Here is a 24,829-nt window from a genome sequence, read left to right as displayed (position 1 = left end):
TTTGGAAGGCTGAGATGGGAGGATTGCTTGAGCCTAGGAGTACAAGACCACCTTGGGCACCACAGTGAGACCCCGTCTCTAAAAACAACAACAACAGAAATTAGCTGGATGTGATGGTATGTGCCTGTTATTCCAGCTTCTTGGGAGACTGAGACAGAAGGTCCACTTGAGCCCAGGAGGTCAAGGCTGCAGTAAACCATGATTGTGCCACTGTATTCCAGCCTAAGTGACAGAGGGAGACTCTGTCCATGCCCCCTGCCTCCCCCCCAAAAAGCACATACTATGAAGACAAACCATTCTTCCCATCCCCCATGTTTTGAATGTCCATTTGTGCCACCAAGTCTTTGGCCCTGGGGTAAGGATATGGATGGCTTCACTAAATCTTATATTCTGTGCTCTTTAATAATATTATAGATGTATTACTGGTAATTAGTTTAAAAGAAGAAAAAGTTAAAAAAAGAAGGGAAAAGTAGCGAAGTCTCTTGGTACAATATGGCTTTTAGGAAGACACTTACTTTAATTAAGCAAAGTACTAAATTTACTTTGATCAAAAACTGCCTCTCATTGAAAGTAGGCTTTTTGGGAGCAGGGCGAAGCACCAAACCATTGAGCTGGCATTGATTATTTGATCATCACTAGTTTATTGTAAATGAAGCAGCACTTACGGTTCTGGGGTATTCCTGGAATTGCTGCTATAGTTGGAAGTGAGTTATTCTGTGTGGCAGGAGTGGCACATAGAAAAGCCATAATTCTGACTTGCTGACAGGAAAAATAGCAGATTTTGTATACATATGATGTCGTTCTTTTGGCTGGAATCCATCACATTACAGTATCTTGTGATGCTTTCATCAGAACTGTTATTCTGCGTCTCAGCATAGCAGTGAGGTCCTGGTAGCAGTAGATACAAGTCATTTTCCGTGGCTCTTGGGTGTGAAGCCACTGGCAGTTTCCCTGGCTTGTTATGTGGGTTAGGCTGTTTAGGAGGCTCCCTTTCCACATGCCACTAGATGTGGACCTGTCCACATGCTGTTAAGACTTTCCTCTCACACTGCAGCAGTGGTGCCAGAGCAGAGCATTAGCAGTGGACAGGAACATAGGGAAGGCTGGGGCACTTGAATGATTTTTTTAATGGCAGTTCTTTCAGTCTACAGAAGGAAGAGTGTTGGAGTAAGATCCGTCTCCTGGGTGGTTGTTAGACTATGGAAAGTACTAAAAATCCAGAGAAGACAGTGGTGTTGGTGATGGGGACAGTTTAGAGCAGCTCTTTCCCACTGTGGAAAGAGCAGGGTCCTTGGAATCAGGACATGTTTGACTCCTGGCATTCTTGCTGATTAGCCTAAAACCTCTCTTGCTTTTTATGGGAATTAAGTGCAAGTGCCTAACTCCAGGCATAAGATATTGAAATGCTTGGTACATATTGGGTCTTTTTTTTCCCCTCCTTGACTGGAACTGTATTCCATCAAGCTGTAATCAATTTAACCAATTATGGTCAAAATATGAGTACTTACTGCATGCTAAACTCTGTTAGGCACTTTACATGCATTAACGGATTTTAACTCATAAGAGCCCAGTGAAATAAATGCTATTTTTATCTCCCCACTTACACGAAGAACATTGAGGGTTAGGGATATTAAACTAATTTGCCTAAAATTACAGCAGCTAGATGGTGGAGACATCAGAATTCAAACCCAGGTTACAATGACTGCAGTCCGTGCTCTTAACTGCTTTTTCTGTGTCATCCAAGCTTTATGAAATGGGGCTTTGATTTGTAACTAGGGTTTTGGTCAGAATCCCTATTTATTCTTTGCTCTTCGAAGCAGATTGATAGCCCACTTTAGTCCTCTGCCATAAAGACTATGTTATATTGTGGCAACACCTTTCTGGACACTTTCACATCTATAGCCTCTTGCAAAAGGGCATTGTAGGTACTTGATGAAGAGTTTTTGAAAGTTTTTTTTTTTCCTTTCAAAACAGACAGGGTCTTGCCAAATTGCCCAGGCTAGACTCAAACTCCTGGGGCTTAAGCAATCCTCCTGCCTCAAATTCTCACTGAAAGATCTTTTTAATCCTTGCACCAACCCTTTAGGCAGGAGGTTTCCTCTTAGGTTAGTAGATAGGGAAACTGGCTCAGATGAAAGTGCCTTGCTCATGGTCACACTTGCTACTAGTATAGAGTCAGTGAGAACCTATATTCCTTGGATTACTGTGCTTTTTTCATTGCATGATGTTGCTTACTTTGTACCTTCATCTTTCATTTGCCGCTGTTATTGAACGTACTTGTTGATCACCTGATTTTGTGCTGAGGATAAAGCACTAAACAAAAGACAAAAAAACCCTGGTCTTCCTGTAGTTTACATTGTTGTATTAGGTTTCCTTACCAATGTTAAGACTGGTGCCTGCTGAAATAGTTTATTAATGCTTAAGGTATTTAGTCTTAAAATTTCTTAAGATATTAAGCTGATTTTAGGGAATTTTCTAAATTACATATTTTTCTTTCAGCTTTTCTGAGTTCATACCTTAATTCACCAACATTTCGTTTGCATTTTCTACTTCAGAAATAAAAAGGCTTGATTCCTTTACGGCAAACACAAAGTAATTCATTATATGGTTTCTTTAGTGAAAATAATCAGATATCCATAATATTTTAATTCTTGTCATTGATTTTCACTATCAACCAGTCTGTTTAACTGTAAAAATCTGGCAGCAGCTGAATGCTAGGGGAAACTGAGGCAGACTGGGGAGAAGTGAGAGGTGGCACGGTGGTTTCGGAGGAGCAGTGGTGACCTGCCGATCCTGCTCTGAGGCCAAATGGTCTCATTCTGACAGTCATATTTATGAACATTAAAATAGCCTCTTTATATTTATTTGTCTGCTATCCAAAATGTAATTATATATTCTTCCCTTGCACAGATACTAGTCTTTCAAAAGATGTCCTTGAAAATTTAAGCGAGTTCCAGTTTTTTAGACAGATTTCTGGAATTTTGCATTTTTGAAAACATTTGTGACTTTTTTCTGCTGCAGTGAGGCTTTGTTCCAACCCACAGAATTGTGTTTTGTTTCTTTTATTTTTTTTCCCTTGTTGAAAAAGTGTCATATATACTTGTCTCTTTCATAAGACTGTGATAAACTAAAGCAATTTGTGTAATCCACAAATTTCCCTTTTTTTCATGTAAAGCAGCACCTACAAAATGGAGCTACAAAAGTAATCCTCTGTCACCAAAAGAAAGGTACTTTCTTTCAAGTCCTTGACAGTTTTATAAATAAATTAGGGTAGAAGAATTCACTGCTATCATCAAAAAGCTGCTGATTACTCATCCCGGTTTTCCCTGTTTTCTAAGCATCTTTATATTCATTTGAGTTGGTAATTGAACCCAGTGAATCATGTTCTTTTTAAAGAGTATTTTGTGATTCCTCCTGGTGAATCTTTCTAGCATTGATGATTTTTCCTTTTGTATATTACAGCAAGAAACTTGAATTTGTTTCTTGAAATTATCCAAAGTGTTTATTAATATAAACTGATCTTACTCCTTTTCTACCTGCTCTAAAAATAATCAGCTAGATCACATTTTCTGGTTTATTTTAGATGAAATATTATTTGTTGAAGTCATTACACAAATGCTGTAGCACACACACACAAAAAAATTATCATCCTGAATGAGGACAGTTGTCATTTCGTATAAAGTGGATCAGAAGCCTTAGGTTTAAAGTGCTTAGAATTGTGCCTACCATGTCCTCTGAGTGCTATGTGGGTGTTTTCTATTTTATCTTCGGGATGGCAAATCCTCAAGAGTAGAGATTTTGTTGTTATTGAATTGGGACTCAAAAGCATCATCATAGTTAATGCATATTGTCTAGAAATTCTGTTGCTACTCTTGTTTTCTCAAAGTTTAATCTCTAGGCCAAGCATCACAAATCTATACCATTTTACTGTCCTGTTCAGTAATACTGGAGATCAGTTTGAAGATTAGGTATAATGTAATTGCAACATAGTATTGCTTACAGAAGAGACAGAATGAGTGGAAAACCAAAATCTCCTTGATTACTGGTCTTGTAGAATTCTAGTTCCAGAAGAATCTTAGTGATTTTAGTTGGATCCTTGAATCTTACATGAGGCTCAGAGAAGTTCCATGACTCCTAAGTTGAAGTAACACATGGTCTAATGGTGCATATTGAAACACTTTGTAAGTTCTAAAATGGTTTATGTGGTAGCCCTTCTGAATGGAGCCCAGACCTGGTGCAATTTACAGGTCTCCTCTAGTCCTAAAAGGCTCTGAGTTTGTGACCCTTTCCTGGTTTGAGGCATATTTTGCAGTACTCCCCTCTGGTTAGTTTTCACTGATCCCTGGCAGCTCATAATGGTGTGCTGTGGGGAAACCTGGGGTAGACAGGCTCCAGACATGCAGTTAGCAAGCACTGCCTATGGACTGACCAGTGCTGTTGGGTGTCCAAGTGTAGAAAGGAGTATTGTTGAGGTTTTTCTATTCAAGCAACTGGAGAGACCAGCCTAGCTCCTTTCTGCCACCAGGACCTTTTTCCCCCCATACATGCTGATCCTTCTGCTGAGACTGCTGTCTCCCAGTTGGCTTCATGCCCCCCCTCCCTGGACATCCATCACATCTTAGCTCAATGTACCTTCCCTCCTGAACTCCAGACCAGATCACATTCCCTCTATTTTATGTTCTCTAATTTTCCTTCATAGCATTTTTAGGTCTTTGTAATGACCTCTTCCTGTACATCTTGGTTTGATTCCATTGTTCCTATTGACTGTAAGCTCCACGTGGGCAGGGACCATATTGCTCTTGTCCTTTGAGTTAACTTAGTTTTTGCAGAGCCGTTCAAAAATACTTGTTAAATGAATGAATCTCTTAAGTGTAGCGTCTGAAGGCCTGCTTCTGAGCAGAAGCAAGGCATTAGCATGTAGCTAGTTTCCAATTGCTGTTTTAAGGCAGGGCAAGGTGTTTATTCACATAATTAGAACAATTGATTATATTAATTTTTAAAAAGCTTTCGTGTAATGATTTGTTAATCTTGTTAAAATTGGTCATACCAAAATAGCCAAATCAAGGTAATCACAATCAAATTCATACTTGTATCTCCTGCCAGGGATACTTTTGCTTAAGTCTCACTCACTGCAGAAAGCCTTCCCAAACCAGCACTTGCCAGTGTTTCACCAGAGCTAACAACATCCTGATGCACTCACGGTGTTGATTTTAGGTTGTTTTTGTGTTCCATTTGTGCCGTCTCTGACCTTCTATTGTAAGGCCCTGTGGGGATGCTGGACTGGTGGCCTCAGAGATACCCCATCTCCCTCTCCCCCTCCACTGCTGCCCTGTAATGCTTGGTACTCTGCTCTTCCTAAAACTGGATTCTGATAAAATGTGTTGAGTGTCCAGACAGAAAACTGAGGGGATAATCACTGTTAACTTGAGAACCAATTTTGAATCACCAAGTTTGGGAGCTTGTTATTTGTAAAAATAATTTGATTCTACTATTAAAGAATGTGTGAGATGCAACAGGGAAAGCAGTTAAAATAATACAAAACTCTGTGTGTGTGTGTGTGGGTGTGTAGACAAGGTTGGGGGGAGGGTAATTCTAAAGGGAATGAGAAATAAAAGTGTACATTTTTGGATGTCCTTAACTATTGTTCACAGCATCAGGAGAGGGGTTGTTGATGGAAAAAGCATACAATCTTCGCTTATATTGGACAGGACACTCCATGCCAGGAAGCAGAAATCCCTGGCTTCCTTTCTCGATGCAGTGAAGTTAGTATCCTCTTTCATGTTTACACCGTAAGATGTCTCTGTCATCTTCATGTCATCGTCAGTCATTTTGTTTTGTTTTGTTTTTTTCCTTCTTCCTCCCAGATGCTTTTTCTTGCCTGTTTATGGTTTGGGCTGCTTCCTTAATGAAAATGCCCTCTTATTTTCAGATGCAATTACCTCTGCCACTGATTTATTAAATTTTGTCTTTAGCTCTGCTCTGAAGAAGCTTTGGAAAGTAGAGAAGAAAATCCAGTCTGCTTCTTGGGGAACATTGGACAGCTGAATAAATGCAGGTATGTAGATTTGTGCATGCGCATGCACACACAGACACACACACACACACACATTTTAATCTGGCTTTTAAAAAATTGATGAAACCATGTTCTTGAGCCTATAGGGGTATTGGTACCATTGCCTTTAATTTTAAAAAAATTTTTTAATTTAATTTTTTAAAAAATTAAAATTTTTTAAAATTAAAGGCAATGGTACTGATTAAATAAATATTTATCCATTCCCAATGTTGAATATGCTGGTTAAAAAAAGAATCTCAAGTACAAAAGTTTAGGAGGTACAGAGCAAAAGTTAAACTTCCCTTATAATCTCTCTTAGATGTTCACCACTGTTAACAATTTATTGTATGTTCTTCCAGATTTTAATCTTCCTGTGCATATGCAAGATAATAATATCCATTTTATGCTTTTTCCACTTTGCAGAATGTCCTATACATCTTTTTGTGTTGATTCACATACAGCTTTATGTTACCCTTTTTGATAACCATATAGTAGTCCTGTGTGTTGATACGCCTTTTTTGTTTAGTGAGTCCTCTCCTATTGGACATTGTTAGTTGAATTTTTTCCTGTTTCAAACAATACCCCATCTTGTAAGTATATAATTGCATGCATTTGCCTGTTTATTTCCTTAAAGGGTGTAACACTGTCTTTGAATTCTTCCTGTCATGTCTGTAAAGAATCTCAAGGACGAAGGTTTATCTTATATTATGAAGCAAGCTTTTAGCTACCCTGTTTTCCATCACAGTTTTTCAGTGTGGGATGGAAGTGCTGGTTAGGGGTTCAGTGCTGGGTTTTCAAGTGGTCTCGCTTGTTGATCTGAATTTCAAGGTAAATTATGAGCTTACTCTTTCAGGCTGGTTTCCAGAAGATTCTGGTCTTCAGATGTATTTGGAAATTAAACGGTTAAAATTGAATATCTCTCAGTTTGTGGCATTGAGACATATCTGGTTAATGTCCCTCTTTTCAGCATCTCTATTAGCTGCCCTGGTGAGATAATGAAGATTATCTCACCAGGGCAGCTAATAGACCAAGAGAATGAATTTTGTAAAAAGAACTGTGACTGCTATCTGTCCTATATGACTTTTCTTATTTGGGGGAGCCTCCTTGGGTCATTCTGCAAGCACCCACTATGTGTAAGCCTCTGTGCTTCTTACAGGATATAGAGACAAATGACTTAGTTCTTATCTCAGGGAACTCAAAGCATGTGTGAGTGAGAGAAAGACAGATAGGCCTGTGAGTAAGATGCTCAAATTTCCTGTGGTTAGTGCAGTGGGATAAATTTAGGAGCAAGAAGTGAGGGCCTTAGGTATGGGATGGAGGTTCAGAGAAGGCTTCCTGCAGGAGGAGATATCTGAGCTAAATTCTAAAGAAAGTTGAAGTTTGCCATGCATGGGATACGGTGGACAGGTATTCCTGTAGAGGAATCGGCATGAGTGATGGCAGGAGGTTGAGAAACAGCATTGGGCAAGGGAGGATACAGTAACAGTGACAGTCTTGTGGGTTTCAAGCATGAAGCAGGAAGCTCAGAGTGATTAGAAGATAAGAGTAGGAAGGCTGACCAGCCAGATAATTGGCTGGGTGGTGGGGGTGACTCTGTTTCAGAGTCTCAGAATTGCTCTGTAGATTAATGGGAAGCCCTTGCAGGATCTGATATGTGTTACAGAGACATTGCTTTAGGGGTTCAGTGAAGGTTGGCTTGGCAGACAGGAAGAAAGTAGTAGGAGTGTGAGGTCAGCAAATTAGTTTGTAGGCCATTGGTATTGGGCAAGAAGAAACAATGCATAGGGCTTTCCCTTGTTTCTTTCCTCCTTTCTGGCCTTGCCCAAGGCTAAGTTGCTGAGGTTGGATCTTTGGTCCTTGTTGGCCTCCCTTTGGAGGGTGCTTATGTGAATTACTTATTTGCAAATTTCCCACCTGGGTTTTCTAACTCTTCCAAAGCAAGGCTTCCTCCTCCCCTCCTGCTGCTGCTTCAAGGTCCTGCCCCTCCTCCTGGGGTGATGGGAACCTGACTTCATTCATTAATTGTTATGGGCCTTCCATGTGACTTACGAACATGAATTGGTCATCATTTTGTGTGTACTGTCTAAGGTGGCGATGTGAAGAGAGTAAGATATCGTTCATGGCCTCACCAAGCTTGCTGTTTAGTGGGAGATGGACATGAAATTAAACTGTTGATTCTTGCATAAGTCCGTTCAAAGCTTATGTGATTCCATAGAAATAGCAGCAGAATTAGTAATAATAACCAGTCCTTTAACATCGTTGGTTCCAGAATGGGCCACATTTTTAAGTTACAACTTGTGTACAAACAGAAAATAAATTCAGGCCATATCTAAAATTATTCTGATTTTTGAAAATAATGATCTGACCATATTTTCCAAAATATTTAATTACAATTCATTAGTTAGTATGCATAGTTAATTATTTTCCATGGTTTCATCTCTCATAAAATCTGACATGTTTGGTTTCCAGGAAGGGAAGGGGCAGGGGAGAGGTACTTACCCAACACTAACACCAAATATTTCTGCTTTTTTACCTTCAGAACACTCCCTTTTGTCATAAGAACTTTTACCACATAGAATGATCACATAGTCTTGTTTTCCTTCCATAACAGTATCTAAATATAAAAGAGGACTGCAATGCCATGGCTTTCTGTGCTAAAATGAGGAGCTCCAAGAAGACTGAGGTGAACCTGGAGGCCCCTGAGCCAGGGGTGGAAGTGATCTTCTATCTGTCGGACAGGGAGCCCCTCCGGCTGGGCAGTGGAGAGTACACAGCAGAGGAGCTGTGCATCAGGGCTGCACAGGCATGCCGTGAGTACTGGCAGCTGCCCAGGGCTGGGGTTTCACCAACATACTAGTTCAGAATAAGATCTGGGAGTCTCTGCCCCTTGTAGCTCTGCGGAGCAGAAAAAGTTGTGGACTCTAGAGTCAGAGATTTCTCCCGGCCTCTGCCACTGCCACTTGCACATGACCTTATGCCAGTGATTCTAATTCTGAGGGTTTCACTTTTCACTTTCTTCATCTGTGGTGTGGCTTCTTTCTGCTCTGTCACTAATGAACTATAAAATACCAGGGGATGTTGCTTGACTTCTATGGATTCAGGCTCAGTTCTCCTTTTCCCCACATCTGTACAGTTGGAATAACATCAGCACTAGATGAGATGCTTTGTAAGGCACCTGGGACTAAGTCCCTGCTCAGCAAGTAGCATCTCTCAGTATCTTAATAATTATTTGAAACTTCTAAAAAATTTCTCTCTCCTGCTGCTGCCATGACTTGCCCTCCCATGCGTGGTGCTGAGTTGAAGTGAGAAGCTGAGTGTTGCTTTGTAGCTTAGTCAAGTTGCCAAGTTGTGAAAAGGACAACAGGCTCTCAACAACACAAGCTTTTTTTTCTCCTTTCAAGTGAGGGTTGTCTTACTTAAAGTTAGCCTGTTGCCCTCAGAAGGTGGGAAACCAAAGTCCCTTTCATCCTTTGAACCGGAGGACATTGGCAGTTTTTGCTTGCCTAATTTTAAATGACAATAAAGTTAAATCATAGAAATTAAAAGTTAAATCGCAGATCTAATCCACTTGGATTGTGATGATGGTTGTACAATGCAGTAAATACATTAGTATCTGTTGAACTGTACACTTAAAATGGGTGAATTTTACAGTTTGTAAATTATATTTTACATATACATCATGGAATACTACGCAGCCATAAAAAACCATGAGTTCATGTCCTCCGTAGGGACTTGGATGAATCTGGAAACCATCATTCTCAGCAAACTGACCCAAGAACTGAAAGCCAAGCACCGTATGTTCTCACTCATAGGTGGGTGTTGAACAACGAGACCTTTTAAAAAGGTTCAATCAACTCATTTTTATGATGATGAAGTAGCCAGTTATGATGCCAAACAGCCTGATCCCTGCTTTACTTACACCACCTTTAACCCTCAGAACAGCTCTGAGGGGATAGGATGGTTATTTTAATTAATTACTTAATTTAATTTTATTTAATTACTTATCTTGTTAGTAATTTGGCTTGTTAAGAAACTATTTTCTTTCTGATATATGTCTTTCTGTGTAAAATGCTTCACATACAATAGTTTCAATAAAAGAGAGGCTCATGTTATAGGGAAGAGTATAGTAGGCTCTTACTAACTAAACCTGACACAGGATAAAAATGGGCTGAGGTATAGATTATTCATGGGAAAATGTAGTAATACTGTGAAGTTATTTTGACTAGGCAGCAACTTGTACAAATAACCATCTTTAGACAGCAGCTTTAAATGTATTTGTAATTAGCAGAACACCTAGATGTAAATCAGTGGTTCTAAAGTATTTTTTTAAAGCTTTGTTTTTATGTTTTCTCCCTTTCCCCTCGAGATTTGGTTTATAGTGTTTATTCTCTTCGCCAAGCTTCTTGCCATCAGCACAGCAGGTATAAACCACTCAGTTTGTAAGCAAGGGCCATTTTTGCAGAGTCATTGGGCTGCAGTTAATGAGGGACAGAGGAGCTGCTGGGAAGGAGATGAGAGGAGAGAGCCTGTGAGTCTGAGGATGGACACAGTCGCTGGACCTCCTGTAACTCTGGGCTCAGGGTCAGCCAGTTGGGGGTGTTGGTTTCTAGCCTAGTTTATAGAAGATGAGTGTGCCTCTGCTGTAACTGGCTCAGTGGAATATTGCAGAAGCTCAGTAATTTCAAAAATACATACTGAACGCCACAGATTCTTGTAGCTCTCACTGTTACTATAGAAAGTGATGTTTGAGGGCAGTATTGTTTTCTGTCCTGTTTTTCATCTCTGTGGGGTAAAGTTTTGTTCTTCTAGCTCTTATTGCTTCATCCCTTCAGTAGCTTTGTCTTGGTTTGATTCTCAGCTCCGCAGTTTACTAGATGAGTAATCCTGAACCAGACTAAATCTCAGGAGACCACAGATTCTTCATCTGCAAAATGGTAAAAACAACATTTACCTCCTTAGGTATCAGGAGGATTAAAGGGTAATACATTTTTTTAATTTAAAATTTTATTATTTTTAGAGATGGGGTCTTGCTGTGTCCCCTCAACTGGAATGCAGTGGTTACACCATAGCTCACTATAGCTGTGACCTCCTGGGCTCAAAGCATCCTCTGGGCTTAGCCTCCCAAGTAACTAGGACTGCAGCTGTGTGCCACCATGTCTGGTCATTTTTATTATTTACTAAGACAAGGTCTTGATATGTTGCCCAAGCTGGTGTCCAACTCTTGACTTCAAGTGATCCTTCTGCCTTAGCCTCCAAAAGTGTTGGTATTACAGGTGTGAGCCACCACGCCCAGTCAAAAAAGAAATTTATTTATTTAGGAATGAATGAATGAATGAATGACAGAGTCTTGCTTTGTCACCCAGGAGTGCAGTGGCACGATCTTGGCTCACTGCAACCTCTGCCTCCTAAGTCCAAGTGATTCTCCTGCCTCAGCCTCCCGAGTAGCTGGGATTATAGGTGCGCACCACCATGCCTGGCTACGGGAATTTACCATATTGGCCAGGCTGGTCTCAAACTCCTGACTTCAAGTGATTCGCCCGCCTGGGGCTCCCAAAATGCTGAGGTTATAAACATGAGTCACCTTGCCCACCCAAGATAATAAATTTAGAGTCTGTTAGCCTGATGCCTGACAACCCTCAGTAAATGTTAGTGTTATTGTTTTACTACTCAGTTCTTTATCAGTAGCCCCCACCTCCCCTTCAGTGAGGCATGCTTTCAGCAACATCACTGACATATAGTCATTTGGCTTCCGGGTTCCTTTTTTATAATTTATTTATTTTACTTTAGGTGCATACTATATCTGGCATTTCTTTTCATGTTATCCCTCCCCACCCTTCCCTCTCTCCCCATCCCCCCATTGTCTCTCCCCCACTGCCCCCAACTGTCCCCTGTGAGTGATGCTCCTCTCCCTGAGTTCACGTGGTCTCATTGTTCAACACCCACCTATGAGTGAGAACATACGGTGCTTGGCTTTCAGTTCTTGGGTCAGTTTGCTGAGAATGATGGTTTCCAGATTCATCCAAGTCCCTACGGGGGACATGAACTCATCGTTTTTTATGGCTGCGTAGTATTCCATGATGTATATGTAACACATTTTCTTTGTCCATTCTATCATTGATGGGCATTTGGGTTGGTTCCAGGTCTTTGCTATTGTAAACAGGGCTGCAGTGAACATATGTGTGCATGTGTCTTTATAGTAGAATGATTTATAGTTCTTTGGATATATACCCAATAGTGGGATTGCTGGGTCAAATGGACTTTCTAGTTCTAGGTCCTTGAGGAATCGCCACACTGTCTTCCACAATGGTTGAACTAATTTACATTCCCACCAACTGTGTAAGAGTGTTCCTATTTCTCCACATCCTCTCCAGCATCTGCTGTCTCCCAGTTTTTTAATGATAGCCATTCTAACTGGCGTGAGATGGTATCTCAGTGTGGTTTTGATTTGCGTTTCTGTAATGACCAGTGATGATGAGCATTTTTTCATATGTTTGTTGGCCTCATATATGTCCTCTTTTGAAAAGCGTCTGTTCATATGCTTCACCCACTTTCGAATGGGATTGTTTTTTTCTTGTATATCTGTTTTAGTTCTTTGTAGATTCTGGATATCAGCCCTTTGTCAGATGGGCAGATTGCAACAATTCTTTCCTATTCTGTTGGTTACTGATTCACTCTAATGACTGTTTCTTTTGCTGTACAGAAGCTGTGGAGTTTGATTAGGTCCCATTTGTCTCTTTTGGCTTTTGCTGCCAGTGCTTTTGGGGTTTTGGTCATGAAGTCCTTGCCTATGCCTATGTCCTGAATGGTTTTGCCTAGATTTTCTTCTAGGGTTTTTATGGTGTTAAGTCTTACGTTCAAGTCTTTAATCCATCTGGAGTTAATTTTAGTGTAAGGTGTCAGGAAGGGGTCCAGTTTTTGCTTTCTGCACACGGCTAGCCAGTTTTCCTAACACCATTTATTAAACAGGAACTCCTTTCCCCATTGCTTGTTTTTGTTAGGTTTGTCAAAGATCGGATGGTTGTAGATGTGTTGTGTTGACTCCGAGGCCTCTGTTCTGTTCCATTGGTCTATATCTCTGTTTTGGTGCCAGTATCATTCTGTTTTGATTACTGTAGCCTTGTAGTATAGTTTGAAATCTGGTAGTGTGATGCCTCCCGCTTTGTTCTTTTTGCTTAGAATTGACTTGGCTATGCCATCTCTCTTTTGGTTCAATATGAAGTTTAAGGTATTTTTTTCCAGTTCTGTGAAGAAGGTCATTGGTAGCTTGATGGCAATAGCGTTGAATCTGTAAATTACTTTGGGCAGTATGGCTATTTTCACGATACTGATTCTTCCTAACCATGAACATGGAATGTTTCTCCATCTGTTTGTGTCCTCTCTTATTTCATTGAGCAGTGGTTTCTAGTTCTCCTTGAAGGAGTCCTTTACATTCCTTGTTAGTTGTATTCCTAGGTATTTTATTCTCTTTGTAGCTATTGTGAATGGCAGTTTGTTCTTGATTTGGCTCTCTTTAAGTCTATTATTGGTGTACAGGAATGCTTGTGATTTTTGCACACTGATTTTGTATCCTGAGACTTTGCTGAAGTTGCTTATCAGTTTCAGGAGATTTCAGGCTGAGACGATGGGGTCTTCTAGATACACAATCATGTCATCTGCAAAGAGAGACAATTTGACTTCCTCCTTTTCTGTTTGAATACCCTTTATTTCTTTTTCTTGCCTGATTGCTCTGGGTAGAACTTCCAATACTATATTGAATAGGAGTGGTGAGAGAGGGCATGCTTGTCTAGTGCCAGATTTCAAAGGGAATGCTTCCAGGTTTTGACCATTCAGTATGATATTGGCTGTGGGTTTGTCGCAAATAACTTTTATTATTTTGAGATAGGTTCCGTCAATACCTAGTTTATTGAGGGTTTTTAGCTTAAAGCCTGTTGAATTTTGTCAGAGGCCTTCTCTGCATCTATTGAGATAATCATGTTTTTGTCTTTGGTTCTGTTTATGTGGTGAATCATGTTTACTGACTTGTGTATGTTGAACCAGCCTTGCATCCCTGGGATGAAGCCTGCTTGATCATGGTGGATAAGCTTTTTGATGTGCTGTTGCAATCAGTTTGCCACTATTTTATTGAAGATTTTTGCATCTGTGTTCATCATGGATATTGGCCTGAAGTTTTCTTTTTCTTGCTGAGTCTCTGCTGGGTTTTGGTATCAGGATGATGTTGGTCTCATAAAATGATTTGGGAAGGATTCTCTCTTTTTGGATTGTTTGGAATAGTTTCATAAGGAGTGGTACCAGCTCCTCTTTGTATGTCTGGCAGAATTTGGTTGTGAACCGATTGGACCTGGGCTTTTTGTGTAGTAGGCTCTTAATTGCTGCCTCAACTTCAGATCTTGTTATTGGTCTATTCATAGTTTCAACTTCTTCCTGGTTTAGGCTTGGGAGGATGCAAGTGTCCAGGAATTTATCCATTTCTTCCAGTTTTACTAGTTTTGTGCATAGAGTTGTTTGTAATAATCTCTGATGATGGTTTGTATTTCTGTGGGCTCTGTGGTAATATCCCCTTTATTGTTTTTTATTGCATCTATGTGATTATTCTCTCTTTTCTTTTTTATTATTCTGGATTGTGTTCTGTTTTGTTGATCTTTTTGAAATACCAGCTCCTGGACTTACTGAGTTTTTGAAGGGTTTTTTATGTCTCTATCTCCTTCAGTTCTGCTGTGATCTTAGTTATTTCTTGTCTTCTGCTACGTTTTGAGTTTTTTTGATCTTGCTCCTTAGTCTTCTTCAAGTCTGATGATAGGGTGTCGATTTTAGATCTCTCCTTGCTTCTCATGTGGGCATTCATTGCTATATATTTTCCTCTAGAGACTGCTTTAAATGTGTCCCAGAGATTCTGGTGTGTTGTGTCTTCATTCTCGTTGGTTTCGAAGAACATCTTTATTTCTGCCTTCATTTCATTGTTTATCCAGTCAACATTCAAGAGCCAGTTAGTTGTTCAGTTTCCATGAAGCTGTGCAGTTCTGAGTTCGTTTTTGAATTCTGAGTTCTAACTTGATTACGCTGTGGTCTGAGAGACTGTTTCTTATTATTTCTGTTCTTTTGCATTTGCGGAGGAGTGGTTTACTTCCAAGTATGTGGTCAGTTTTAGAGTAGGTGTGATGTCGTGCTGAGAAGAATGTATATTCTGTGGATTTGGGGTGGAGAGTCTGGAAATGTCTATTAGGTTTGCTTGTTCAAGGTCTGAGTTCAAATCCTGGATATCCTTGTTAATTTTCTGTCTTGTTGATCTGTCTAATATTGACAATGGGGTGTTAAAGTCTCCCACTATTTTTGTGTGGGAGTCTAAGTCTCTTTGTAAGTCATTAAAAACTTGCCTTATGTATCTGGGTGCTCCTCTATTGGGTGCATATATATTTAGGATTGTTAGCTTTTCTTGTTGCATTGATCCTTTTGCCATTATGTAATGTCCTTCTTTGTCTCTTTTGATCTTTGTTGGTTTAAAGTCTATTTTGTCAGAGATTAGGATTGCAACTCCTGCTTTTTTTTGCTCTCCATTTGCTTGGTAAATCTTCCTCCATCTCTTTATTTTGAGCCTATGTGTATCCTTGCATGTGATATGGGTTTTTGGGATACAGCACACCGATGGGTTTTGGCTTTTTATCCAATTTGCCAGTCTGTGTCTTTTGATTGCGGCATTTAGCCCATGTACATTTAAGGTTAATATTGTTATGTGTGAATTTGATCCTGCCATTTTGATGCTAGCTGGCTGTTTTGCCCGTTAGTTGATGCAGTTTCTTCATTGTGTAGATGCTCTTTATCATTTGGTATGTTTTTGGAGTGCCTGGTACTGGTTGTTCCTTTTTATGTGTAGTGCCTCTTTCAGGAGCTCTTGTAAAGGAGGCCTGGTGGTGATGAAATCTCTGAGTAATTGCTTGTTCATAAAGGATTTTATTTTTCCTTCACTTATGAAACTTAGTTTGGTGGGATATGAAATTCTGGGTTGAAAGTTCTTTAAGGATGTTGAATATTGGCCCCCACTCTCTTCTGGCTTGTTGGGTTTCTGCTGAGAGCTCCACTGTGAGTCTGATAGGCTTCCATTTGTGGGTAACCTGACCTTTCTTTCTGGCTGCCCTTAGCATTTTCTCCTTCATTTCAACCCTGGTGAATCTGACGATTATGTGCCTTGGGTTTGCTCTTCTTGAGGAATATCTTTGTGGTGTTCTCTGTATTTCCTGGACTTGAATATTGACCTGCCTTGCTAGGTTTGGGAAGTTTTCCTGGATAATATCCTGAAGAGTATTTTCCAGCTTGGATTCATTCTCTCTGTCACATTCAGGTACACCTATCAAACGTAGATTAGGTCTGTTCACATAGTCCCATGTTTCTTGGAGACTTTGTTCATTTGTTTTTATCCTTTTTTCTCTAATCTTGCCTTCTCATTTTATTTCATTGAGTTGATTTTCAACATCTGATATCCTTTCTTTTTCTTTGTCGTTTAGGCTGTTGAAACTTCTATATGCTTCGTGAAGTTCTTGTGTTGTGTTTTTCAGCTCCATCTATTCACTTATATTCCTCTGTAAGTTGTTTATTCTCGTTAGCATTTCGTCAAATCATTTTTCAAAGTTCTTTGTTTCTTTGCATTGGGTTAAAACATGTTCTTTTAGCTCAGAGAAGTTTCTTATTACCCACCTTCTGAAGCCTGTTTCTGGCAATTCATCACACTCATTCTCCATCCAGCGTTGTTCCCTTGCTGGTGAGGAATTGTGATCCCTTGGAGGAGGAGAGGCATTGTGGTTTTGGGTGTTTTCATCCTTTTTGTGCTGGTTTCTTCCCATCTTTGTGGATTTATCCACCTGTCATCGTTTTAGTTGTTGATTTTCAGATTGGGTCTCTGAGTGGATGTCCAGTTTGTTGATGATGATGTTATTTCTTTCTGTTTCTTAGTTTTCCTTCTAACAATCTGGCCCCTCTGCTGTAGGACTGCTGAGGTCCACTCCAGGCCCTGCTTGCCTGGGGATCACCTGCAGCAGCTGCAGAACAGTAAGGGTTACTGACAGTTTCTTCTCCTGCTATATTTGTCCCAGAAGGATACCCACCAGATGTCAGTCTGAGCTCTCCTTTATGCGGTGACTCTTTGGATATATGGGGGTCAGGGAACTGCTTGAGAAGACAGTCTGTCTTTTATAGGAGCTCAAGTGCTGAGCTGAGAGCTCTGTTGTTTATTCAGAGCTTCTGGGCAGGTACGTTTAAGTCTGTTGCAGCAGAACTCATAAACCTGCACCTTTTTTTTCCCCCAGGTGCTCTGTCCCTGGGAGTTAGGACTTTATTTATGAGTTTCTCTGGTACTGCTGCCGGTTTTCATGGCTGCCCTGCCCAGCAAGAAGGCAGCCTAGTCACTGTCTGCCTGCAGAAGCTTTGCTGAGCTGCTGTGGGCTCCGCCCAGTTGCCATGTGAACTTCCCTGCAGTCCTGTTTATACGGGTATAGTCAGAACTGCCTCAGCAGTGGCAGCCCACCTCTATAATGGCGGACTCTCTCTGTAATGGTGGGCTGCCTCAGCAATGGCAAACTACCTCCGTAGTGGTGGACTGCCTCGGTAATAGTGGACTCACCTCTCCCACAGAGCTGGACTGTCCCGGGTTCAGCTGTGCTGGCTGTAAAACTCTCAATCCAAAGCATTTCCAATTGCTGTTTTGTTTGTGGGGGTGGGACCAGCTGAGCCTGATCACCTGGCTTCCTGCCTCAGAGCCCCCCGCCCCCTTTTTTTTAAATTGAACTGTCAACTCTGTCTTCCAGGTGTTCCAGTCACCTGTTGAAAAGGTGCCGGGATCTGTGTGATTACCCGTGTGGCAACCCACTGTGCCAGCTGAAATAGCTGCGCTGAGATTTGTGGCGCATTTTTGCCCAGGAATCTCCTGGCCTGGCTCCCTGTTTCAGTCCCCTTTTTAATCAGTTGAATGGGCAACTCTGTCTCCCAGGAGCTCCCATTGCCAGCTAAAACGGCACCCAGACCTGTGTATTATCTGCGGAGAACCGCCACTCTAGGGCGCCAGCAAAACAGCCACGCTGGCTAAAACAGCTGCCCTGGCGACCCGTGGGGCTTCTCCGTTTGGGAATCTCTTGGTCTGTGGGCAATAAAAATCCATCTGGAAATGCTGCAATCCTGAGCTGCTCCTAATCGGCCATCTTGGATCATCTGTAGCTTCTTAAATCAATGTCTGCTTTGGAGAGTTCTTTTCTGGGTGGGTGGGGCCAGGGAAGGACCCTGTCAGCGTCAGTCTTACTGCAGAGGTCCGATTTGGGAAACAAGTACCTGTTACCTCATATTCTTCTAGGTTTTTTGTCATTTAAATTTATCTTATCTTAGTTTGAGGCCTGGCTGCTTATCAAAATATCAGTAATAACTGATAATTGGCAGTCATTCTCCCCCCAACCTGCTTATGTTACAGGTTCATAAAATTTTAACCACAGGCATAGAAGTGGGTGACTTCATAATCTCCCTGGTCTTCCCTATCGTTTTCAGATTGACGGAGGCCACTGGTGGAGTGGAGAGGTAGGGGAGCACTGTTGGGTCAGCTTTGTCAAGCCATATATCTTCTTGCTAGTTGGCTACTAATAAAAAATATTTGTGATAATCATACAGAGTACTTAAGTATATTTATTATTAATGGTAATAGAGTTTAATCACTGACAAAAATCACTTTGGTCATTATTTATTCTAATATGCATTTTGCATAATACTGCCAGGTACTTGTTTGCATGTTTAATATATAATCACAGTGTATTAGAATTGTTTAAGTGCTTTCTGCAGGAAGCAGATGGAAGATTTCTCCAACTCCCAGAGTGTTTCTGATTAGCAAAGTGCACATCAGGTGGCATCTGTGGACCTCTCAGATAATTTTTTTAAAGTTGGATTTGATAAGACTCTGTCACAGATACCTGTAATGAGAAATATCATCAGAGTTTTATTTTTAAATGATTTGAATTTGGATTGCCAGGAGCTACAGTGCATATTCCTGGGGATTCATAGCTCTTGATGACTGTGATCAGAACTGCCTGACTGAACCTGGTTGGAAGTCTTTTTGCCCCAAGAGGACATGAATGGCCCAAATCTTTGTGGATGAGAGAGTTCCTTATCTTTGTAGATGTCGGGTTTAGAAACAGATGGCCAAATGTGTCTGCCTTTAATTTTCTAATGCATTCTTTTACTTTTCCTCAGGTATCTCTCCTCTTTGTCACAATCTCTTTGCCTTGTATGATGAGAACACCAAGCTCTGGTATGCTCCAAATCACACCATCACTGTCGATGACAAGATGTCCCTCCGGCTCCACTACAGGATGAGGTATGGGAAGTACTCACCTGGTACCTGCCTGGCTCCCTCTGCACTGAGGGATGCTGGTCATCTTGGGGCCCTGAGTCACTTACGAAGAAGTATTGTAGTCATTTTTGTAATTTGTAACTTGTGTGTTTGCTTGATATGAGAAAGAACTTCTTGAGTATTTGGAATACAATTCAAAATGAGTTTGGTTACCTTCCTCTGCCACATTTTAGAAAAGAAATCTTTATAATGCAGAGGATATTTTGAATAGAATTAGTGTCTTAACGGCAGAGTTTTTCAAATGGATAATATAGTTATGAATTTAATTTAGTGGCTAGTGACCAGAATTTAAGAAACAAAAAGGAACAGGGGAGAATAGGTAATATCAGCATGTATACATAACCTAAAAATTTATTTTTTTTAACTTTGGAGATATGTAATATATAAATGTAATAGGTCATGACATAAAATACTTTTCTTACTAAACTAAAAACCTTGAGAAACATTTCCTGAAGTGGTAACTAGAAATTCTAGGTTGGTCTTGTTCTCTAGGAGTGGATGTTTTGACTACTCCTTGAGGATTTTTGGCTATGGAGCTGTAATTTTTCTTCTGATGGGTACTTACCTTTTCTCCCATATTGCACACTTTGCAAAATGTCACAGTATATCAGTCAGTACTTCAATAGCTGTAGTTTCCTGAGTTTGTAAGCATATTTGTTCAGTAACTAGAACAGAAACTATGTTAGTTAGATACTTGTCAAGCAGAAGTTAACGTGTGTTTAACAGTGGAGATTATAAATAGGGTGGATCCTTTTTGAAAAGCAGGTTAACTTACATAGGTATTAAATCAGTAGGTTAGCCCAGATGCTGAGAGAATGCAGGGATCTGCTAGAAAAGCCCTCTGGAATCTCAGAGGCTCTTCACAGTATCATAGCTGCTGTTTTTGGGAGAATTTGGTAGAGCTGTCACCATTCCAGAATGACTGGGATGTTTTTCTCTGTTGACACTGAACCAGATCTTTCTTTGATAATCATCCTACGGCTGACTTTTTCTCTTCTTTCTGTACTTAACCAGAGTCTCACTTGGAGAGGAAAGTTGTGATCCCTGGAGATTTCAGGTCCCAACTGAGCCTCCTGGCTTTTGACTTTGTTTTTCCAAGTGTAATTTTGCTTTTTGTGGCCTGGGGATGGATTGACTGTGTGATCAGCATTGAAATGGGTTGTTGCAGTTTGAAGTCTGAAAGGATATGTCACTGGGTTCTAATCCTTTCCCTCTAGGTTTCTGCACTCAGCTCAGAGTTTAGCGTGGTAGCTTTTAGGACTTGGAAAAGACCTAAGTTATCTAATTCAACTCTCATTTTTTTTTTCCAGTGGAAAAACTAATACTCAGAAAAGGGAAGTGAATTAACCAAAATTATGCCTAGTGAATCGTGTTACTAGCTTTACAGTTCTCTTTGAGGCATTAATCTTAGTTGATTGTATGACTGCCTGGCAATTAAAGGCTGTCTTTGCCTGTTCCCTGTTTCTGTTAGCTCCCTGGAAGTGCAAGGTTGCTTCACTTTTAGCACCTTGACTCTGTACCCGACATTGTGCTTCAACAGGATATTGCTTTGTTACCACAGGCTCTTTGAACTTGGAAAAAAAAATAACCACCCTAAACTAAAACATTTGCATGATGACAAGCTACAAAAATTTTGAAACCTCATAATCTTACCACTAAAGAAGGTGTAAATGAAAATAAATGTTGGTGGTTATTTCAGTGGAATACCAGCTCTACTTTAGGAAACATTCTTGTATTTCAATTACGGTTTTCTGTGTTTAGATAATGCTTTTGGTAGTTGTTGTTTTATAATGTATCTTAGTATAGACAATCATATTCTGTATTCCTTTTCAAAAAATATTTTCTTGCTTTTTTAACCAATTGAATTTCACTGTCCATTAAAAAATTCTGTAGAGGCCTAAAGAGAATTTGTTGTGTATAATATCTGCACATAAAACATGCAGTTATCTGTACATAATTTTCTCAAAAACTTGCAGTGTGTATCTTTGATAAATGTCTATTTGTCTTTTTGTTTCTTTCTCCTTTCTTCCTGCTTTGTTCCCCCACATCATTCTGAAAAGGAATATAAGCAGGTATCATTCTGTATTTATTAATGTCATTTAAAATATTTTTTCCATTGCCATGCTATAGTATCTGGAATTTGTGTTTACCAGGTTTGATGAGTACTTTGATAATTAATTTTAAAAAGGTGTGTAGAATTTCTGTCTTCAGTGTATCTTCACTTCGTCTTATTTGTGATAAAGGACGGTGCTGATTTCAGTAGTCATAGATTTAAAGTTTCGACATCTTATTAAAGAGAAATCTGTCAGCCTTATTTTAGGCTCCCTGATCTTCTGTTTACTATTAGCCTTTGTTCTAATGGAGAAGCTACACATTATGTTTGGTCTCCTCAGCCTGTGGTGTCTGAGTATCTGACCTAGGCTTCCAAGCCAAAGATGGTCCCACAGGGCTCTCAGCAGCCTGGAAGAATGTCCTTGTTCAGACTGGATTGAAGATTGTGTTCTGTCCAGAGGGAGTTTGTTGGGTCCTCATCAGGTCCAAGGACTGTTCTTCACAGAGACTCAGTAGGATGTGGAAGAAGGCGGCCATAGCTCGGTTGGCTGAGGGAACAGTTAACTCCAGGGACATCTGCCTTTTTCCCCTCCTGCATCTTCCCTGGCAGTGGAGGGTGACCTGTCTCTCTCCTTGGCTCCTTTCCAGAGACTCTTCTGTCTTGGACAACACCCTTCATCCTCAGGATCCTTTTCTTTCCTTATCTCAGAAAACTTTGCATACTGTACCTATTTCTCATTCTCTTATCACTGCCTTTCTCCGCCATCAAACAGAATTCACCTCTCCTCTTGGCCATTCTGTCAGAACCCCTCTTTGAACCTTTGTATCTGGTTCACTCCTTCCTTCCTGCTTATCCGGGCGAGAGGATGGCAGCTAAGTTCTCCTGGGCACGTGCTCTGTTCTACCCTTGAAGAGCAGTGCCAGGCCTGGGTACAGCATAGGTGGCAGCCTCCCCACCAGCTGATAGCCTTAGCTTTCCGCTGTCGCCAGCATGTGGTCCCCCTCACACATGTGGAGGGTAAGGGAACAGTCTACCATCTTCACAGGCCTGACGTGGCTCAGGCTGCACATGGCTCTGTAGATGTGTGGTCTTTCTGTGTGTGAGAGAGACACAGTCAAATTCATAGTCACTTTCATAAGTAACAAGGATGTTGGGCTATATAAGATTACAAAAATATTGATTTTTACCTTAAAAGTAACTTCTTTGTTTATCCTTTCCATGTTAATTGCTACTCCCTGAGTTTATTTATCTTTTATCTATCAAGCATGTGTTCAACAGCTGGTAGATACCAGGCACCGGGATTCAGTGGTGAACGAGACAGCTGCAGCCTCTGCTTCTGCACAGCTCATGGCTGTGATAATGCCATAACGCTCAGATAATGCCATAGGGATCTGCTTCTCTCTGCCTCTTCCGTTTCCATCTATCTTCCATGGGGCGTCCCTCCTGGGAGAGTGTGCCTCATATGTGCTTGGCTTTCGTTCTTTGCTTTGCCTGCTTTGCATGGCCCAGGCTCTATAGCTGGCATTTAATGATTCTGTTCCAACGCATGCCCCATTATGTGTTGCTGTATAGTTGCTGCTGGACCTGACTGACTGTTCCCAGAGACAGGAACTCGCAGAATGTGAGAAACATGACTGAGAACCCTCTGCATCCCAGGCCCTAACTTGGGGCCTGGTATGTCTTAGGCTCTGCAAATATAGCACAGTGACAGATGTTGAAGTGTAGCAACAGCATTTGCAGGGAGAGAGGGAGTTGTATTTGGTTGTTTTCTCGTTAGTTCATGGGCAAGTCAAGGGAAAGAGATGTAGGTACCCACTGAGTCTATAGCCTAGTGATGGCCTGGGCTGCCTTGGCTCAGTTACTTCCACACATTCCAGAACTCATTGTGTTTTTCTTACTGGTGACAGCAGAAGTTATATATGGAGGGTAGGATTAGGGGCACCAAGCCTCTGTGTAATTGACAATCCATATATAACTTTTGACCCTCTAAAACATAGCTACTAACAATAGCCTACTGTTGACTGGAAGCCTTACCAATAGCCTACTGTTGACTGGAAGCCTTACCAATAACATAAACAGTTAACATATAAATAGACTAATAGACTGGTACCTGTATATATTTTCTACATTCATGACATACCTGACTTTTTCTGAAATTTAAAAAAGTATTTCTGTGCTACACAGTTCATCAGTTTTTCCAAACTGTTGCAAATCTCCAAAAAAATGTTCAATATACTTACTGAAAAAAAATCTGCGTGTGAGTAGACTTGTGCAGTTCAAACCCATGTTGTTCAGGGGCCAACTGTAGTAGTTAGAGAATAGACTTTTGTAGTTTTAGCTTCTCCAACTCCCTGGAGAAGCTGGAATTTGTGGAGTGGGAGAGGCATGTAGAGCTCAGATACTGTGGTTCAGGTGAACTTGGTGATGCTAGGAATCTCAGTTTTCCTCATCTGTAAGATGGGAACAATGAAACCTACCTTGCAGCGTTGCTGTGAGGATTAAATAACATGATATATGTAAAGTGCTTGTTGTTAACTCGTTTCATGACATTGCAATTGATGCCTGTGGTGGTATTTGGGTGGTTTTCTTTTAAAACCCTGTTCGTTGTGTAAGGTACACCATCAATTTGATAGCAGCAGTCTGGGAAGTAGGCAACACTGCTGTGTAAGCTGTACGTATTGATTGCATGATGAAAATAAATTGCAGGCATGTTAAAATGTGAATAAAATCGGTCTTGGGTTTAGGGTAGAATGGGCTTAGCAGTGCAGCTGATGGTATGGGTGTAAGGAGCTTTGGCCAGCATGGAGTTCAAGTCAGCAGATGTTTTCCTATTCTGGAAGCATAGTGAGAAGTTAGGGGAGCTGTTTTTGTGATCTTTAGGAAGTCACTGTAGCTCCCTAAGTCATAGAGTAAGTGATTTCTCACACAGTGGTAGTAAGAAGGAAAGAAAAGGACTTGATAGATGGTGAGGGGCTGCAAGGGGAAGGGTTGTCTGCCTGCTTCTCAGGGCATTTCAGCCTCCGGCATTGACCACTGTAGGTGAACCAGGATGCCCTGCTCACATCCAGGTCCCCTTTGCCACACTGACATTCATTTTCCTGCCTTCCAGGTTCTATTTCACCAATTGGCATGGAACCAATGACAATGAGCAGTCAGTGTGGCGTCATTCTCCAAAGAAGCAGAAAAATGGCTACGAGAAAAAGAAGGTTCCAGATGCAACCCCTCTCCTTGATGCCAGTTCACTGGAGTATCTGTTTGCTCAGGTAGGAAGTTTGGGCCCAGAGAAGCTGGAGTTTGTGGGGTGGGAAAGGCAATGCAGAGCTCAGATTCCCTGATACAAGTGAACTTG

At 40.9% G+C, this 24,829-nt stretch overlaps 1 protein-coding gene across 5 annotated transcripts in view; it reads left to right on the top strand.

Annotated features, from left to right (window-relative positions):
* Positions 1-24,829, top strand: part of JAK1 (Janus kinase 1) — a 255,358-nt gene that overhangs the window by 190,515 nt on the left and 40,014 nt on the right. For 3 of the 5 annotated variants that reach the window (XM_035251738.3, XM_009001399.5, XM_035251737.3), the window contains 4 exons: positions 5,973-6,055; positions 8,664-8,862; positions 19,268-19,391; positions 24,590-24,743. In XM_035251738.3, coding sequence (XP_035107629.1) covers positions 6,050-6,055; positions 8,664-8,862; positions 19,268-19,391; positions 24,590-24,743 — 483 coding nt within the window. In that variant the 5' untranslated portion in view covers positions 5,973-6,049. Of the gene's footprint in view, positions 1-5,651; positions 5,763-5,972; positions 6,056-8,663; positions 8,863-9,716; positions 9,865-19,267; positions 19,392-24,589; positions 24,744-24,829 lie in introns of those variants that run through there. The other 2 variants (XM_035251735.3, XM_054236372.2) reach the window with 2 other exon arrangements.

This window comes from Callithrix jacchus, chromosome 7, assembly GCF_049354715.1.
Source record: "Callithrix jacchus isolate 240 chromosome 7, calJac240_pri, whole genome shotgun sequence".
In the NCBI taxonomy this organism is placed as follows: Eukaryota; Metazoa; Chordata; class Mammalia; order Primates; family Cebidae; genus Callithrix; species Callithrix jacchus.
The sequence above is the reverse complement of the archived record's forward strand: the minus strand, read 5'-3'. Positions and strand labels throughout refer to the sequence as shown.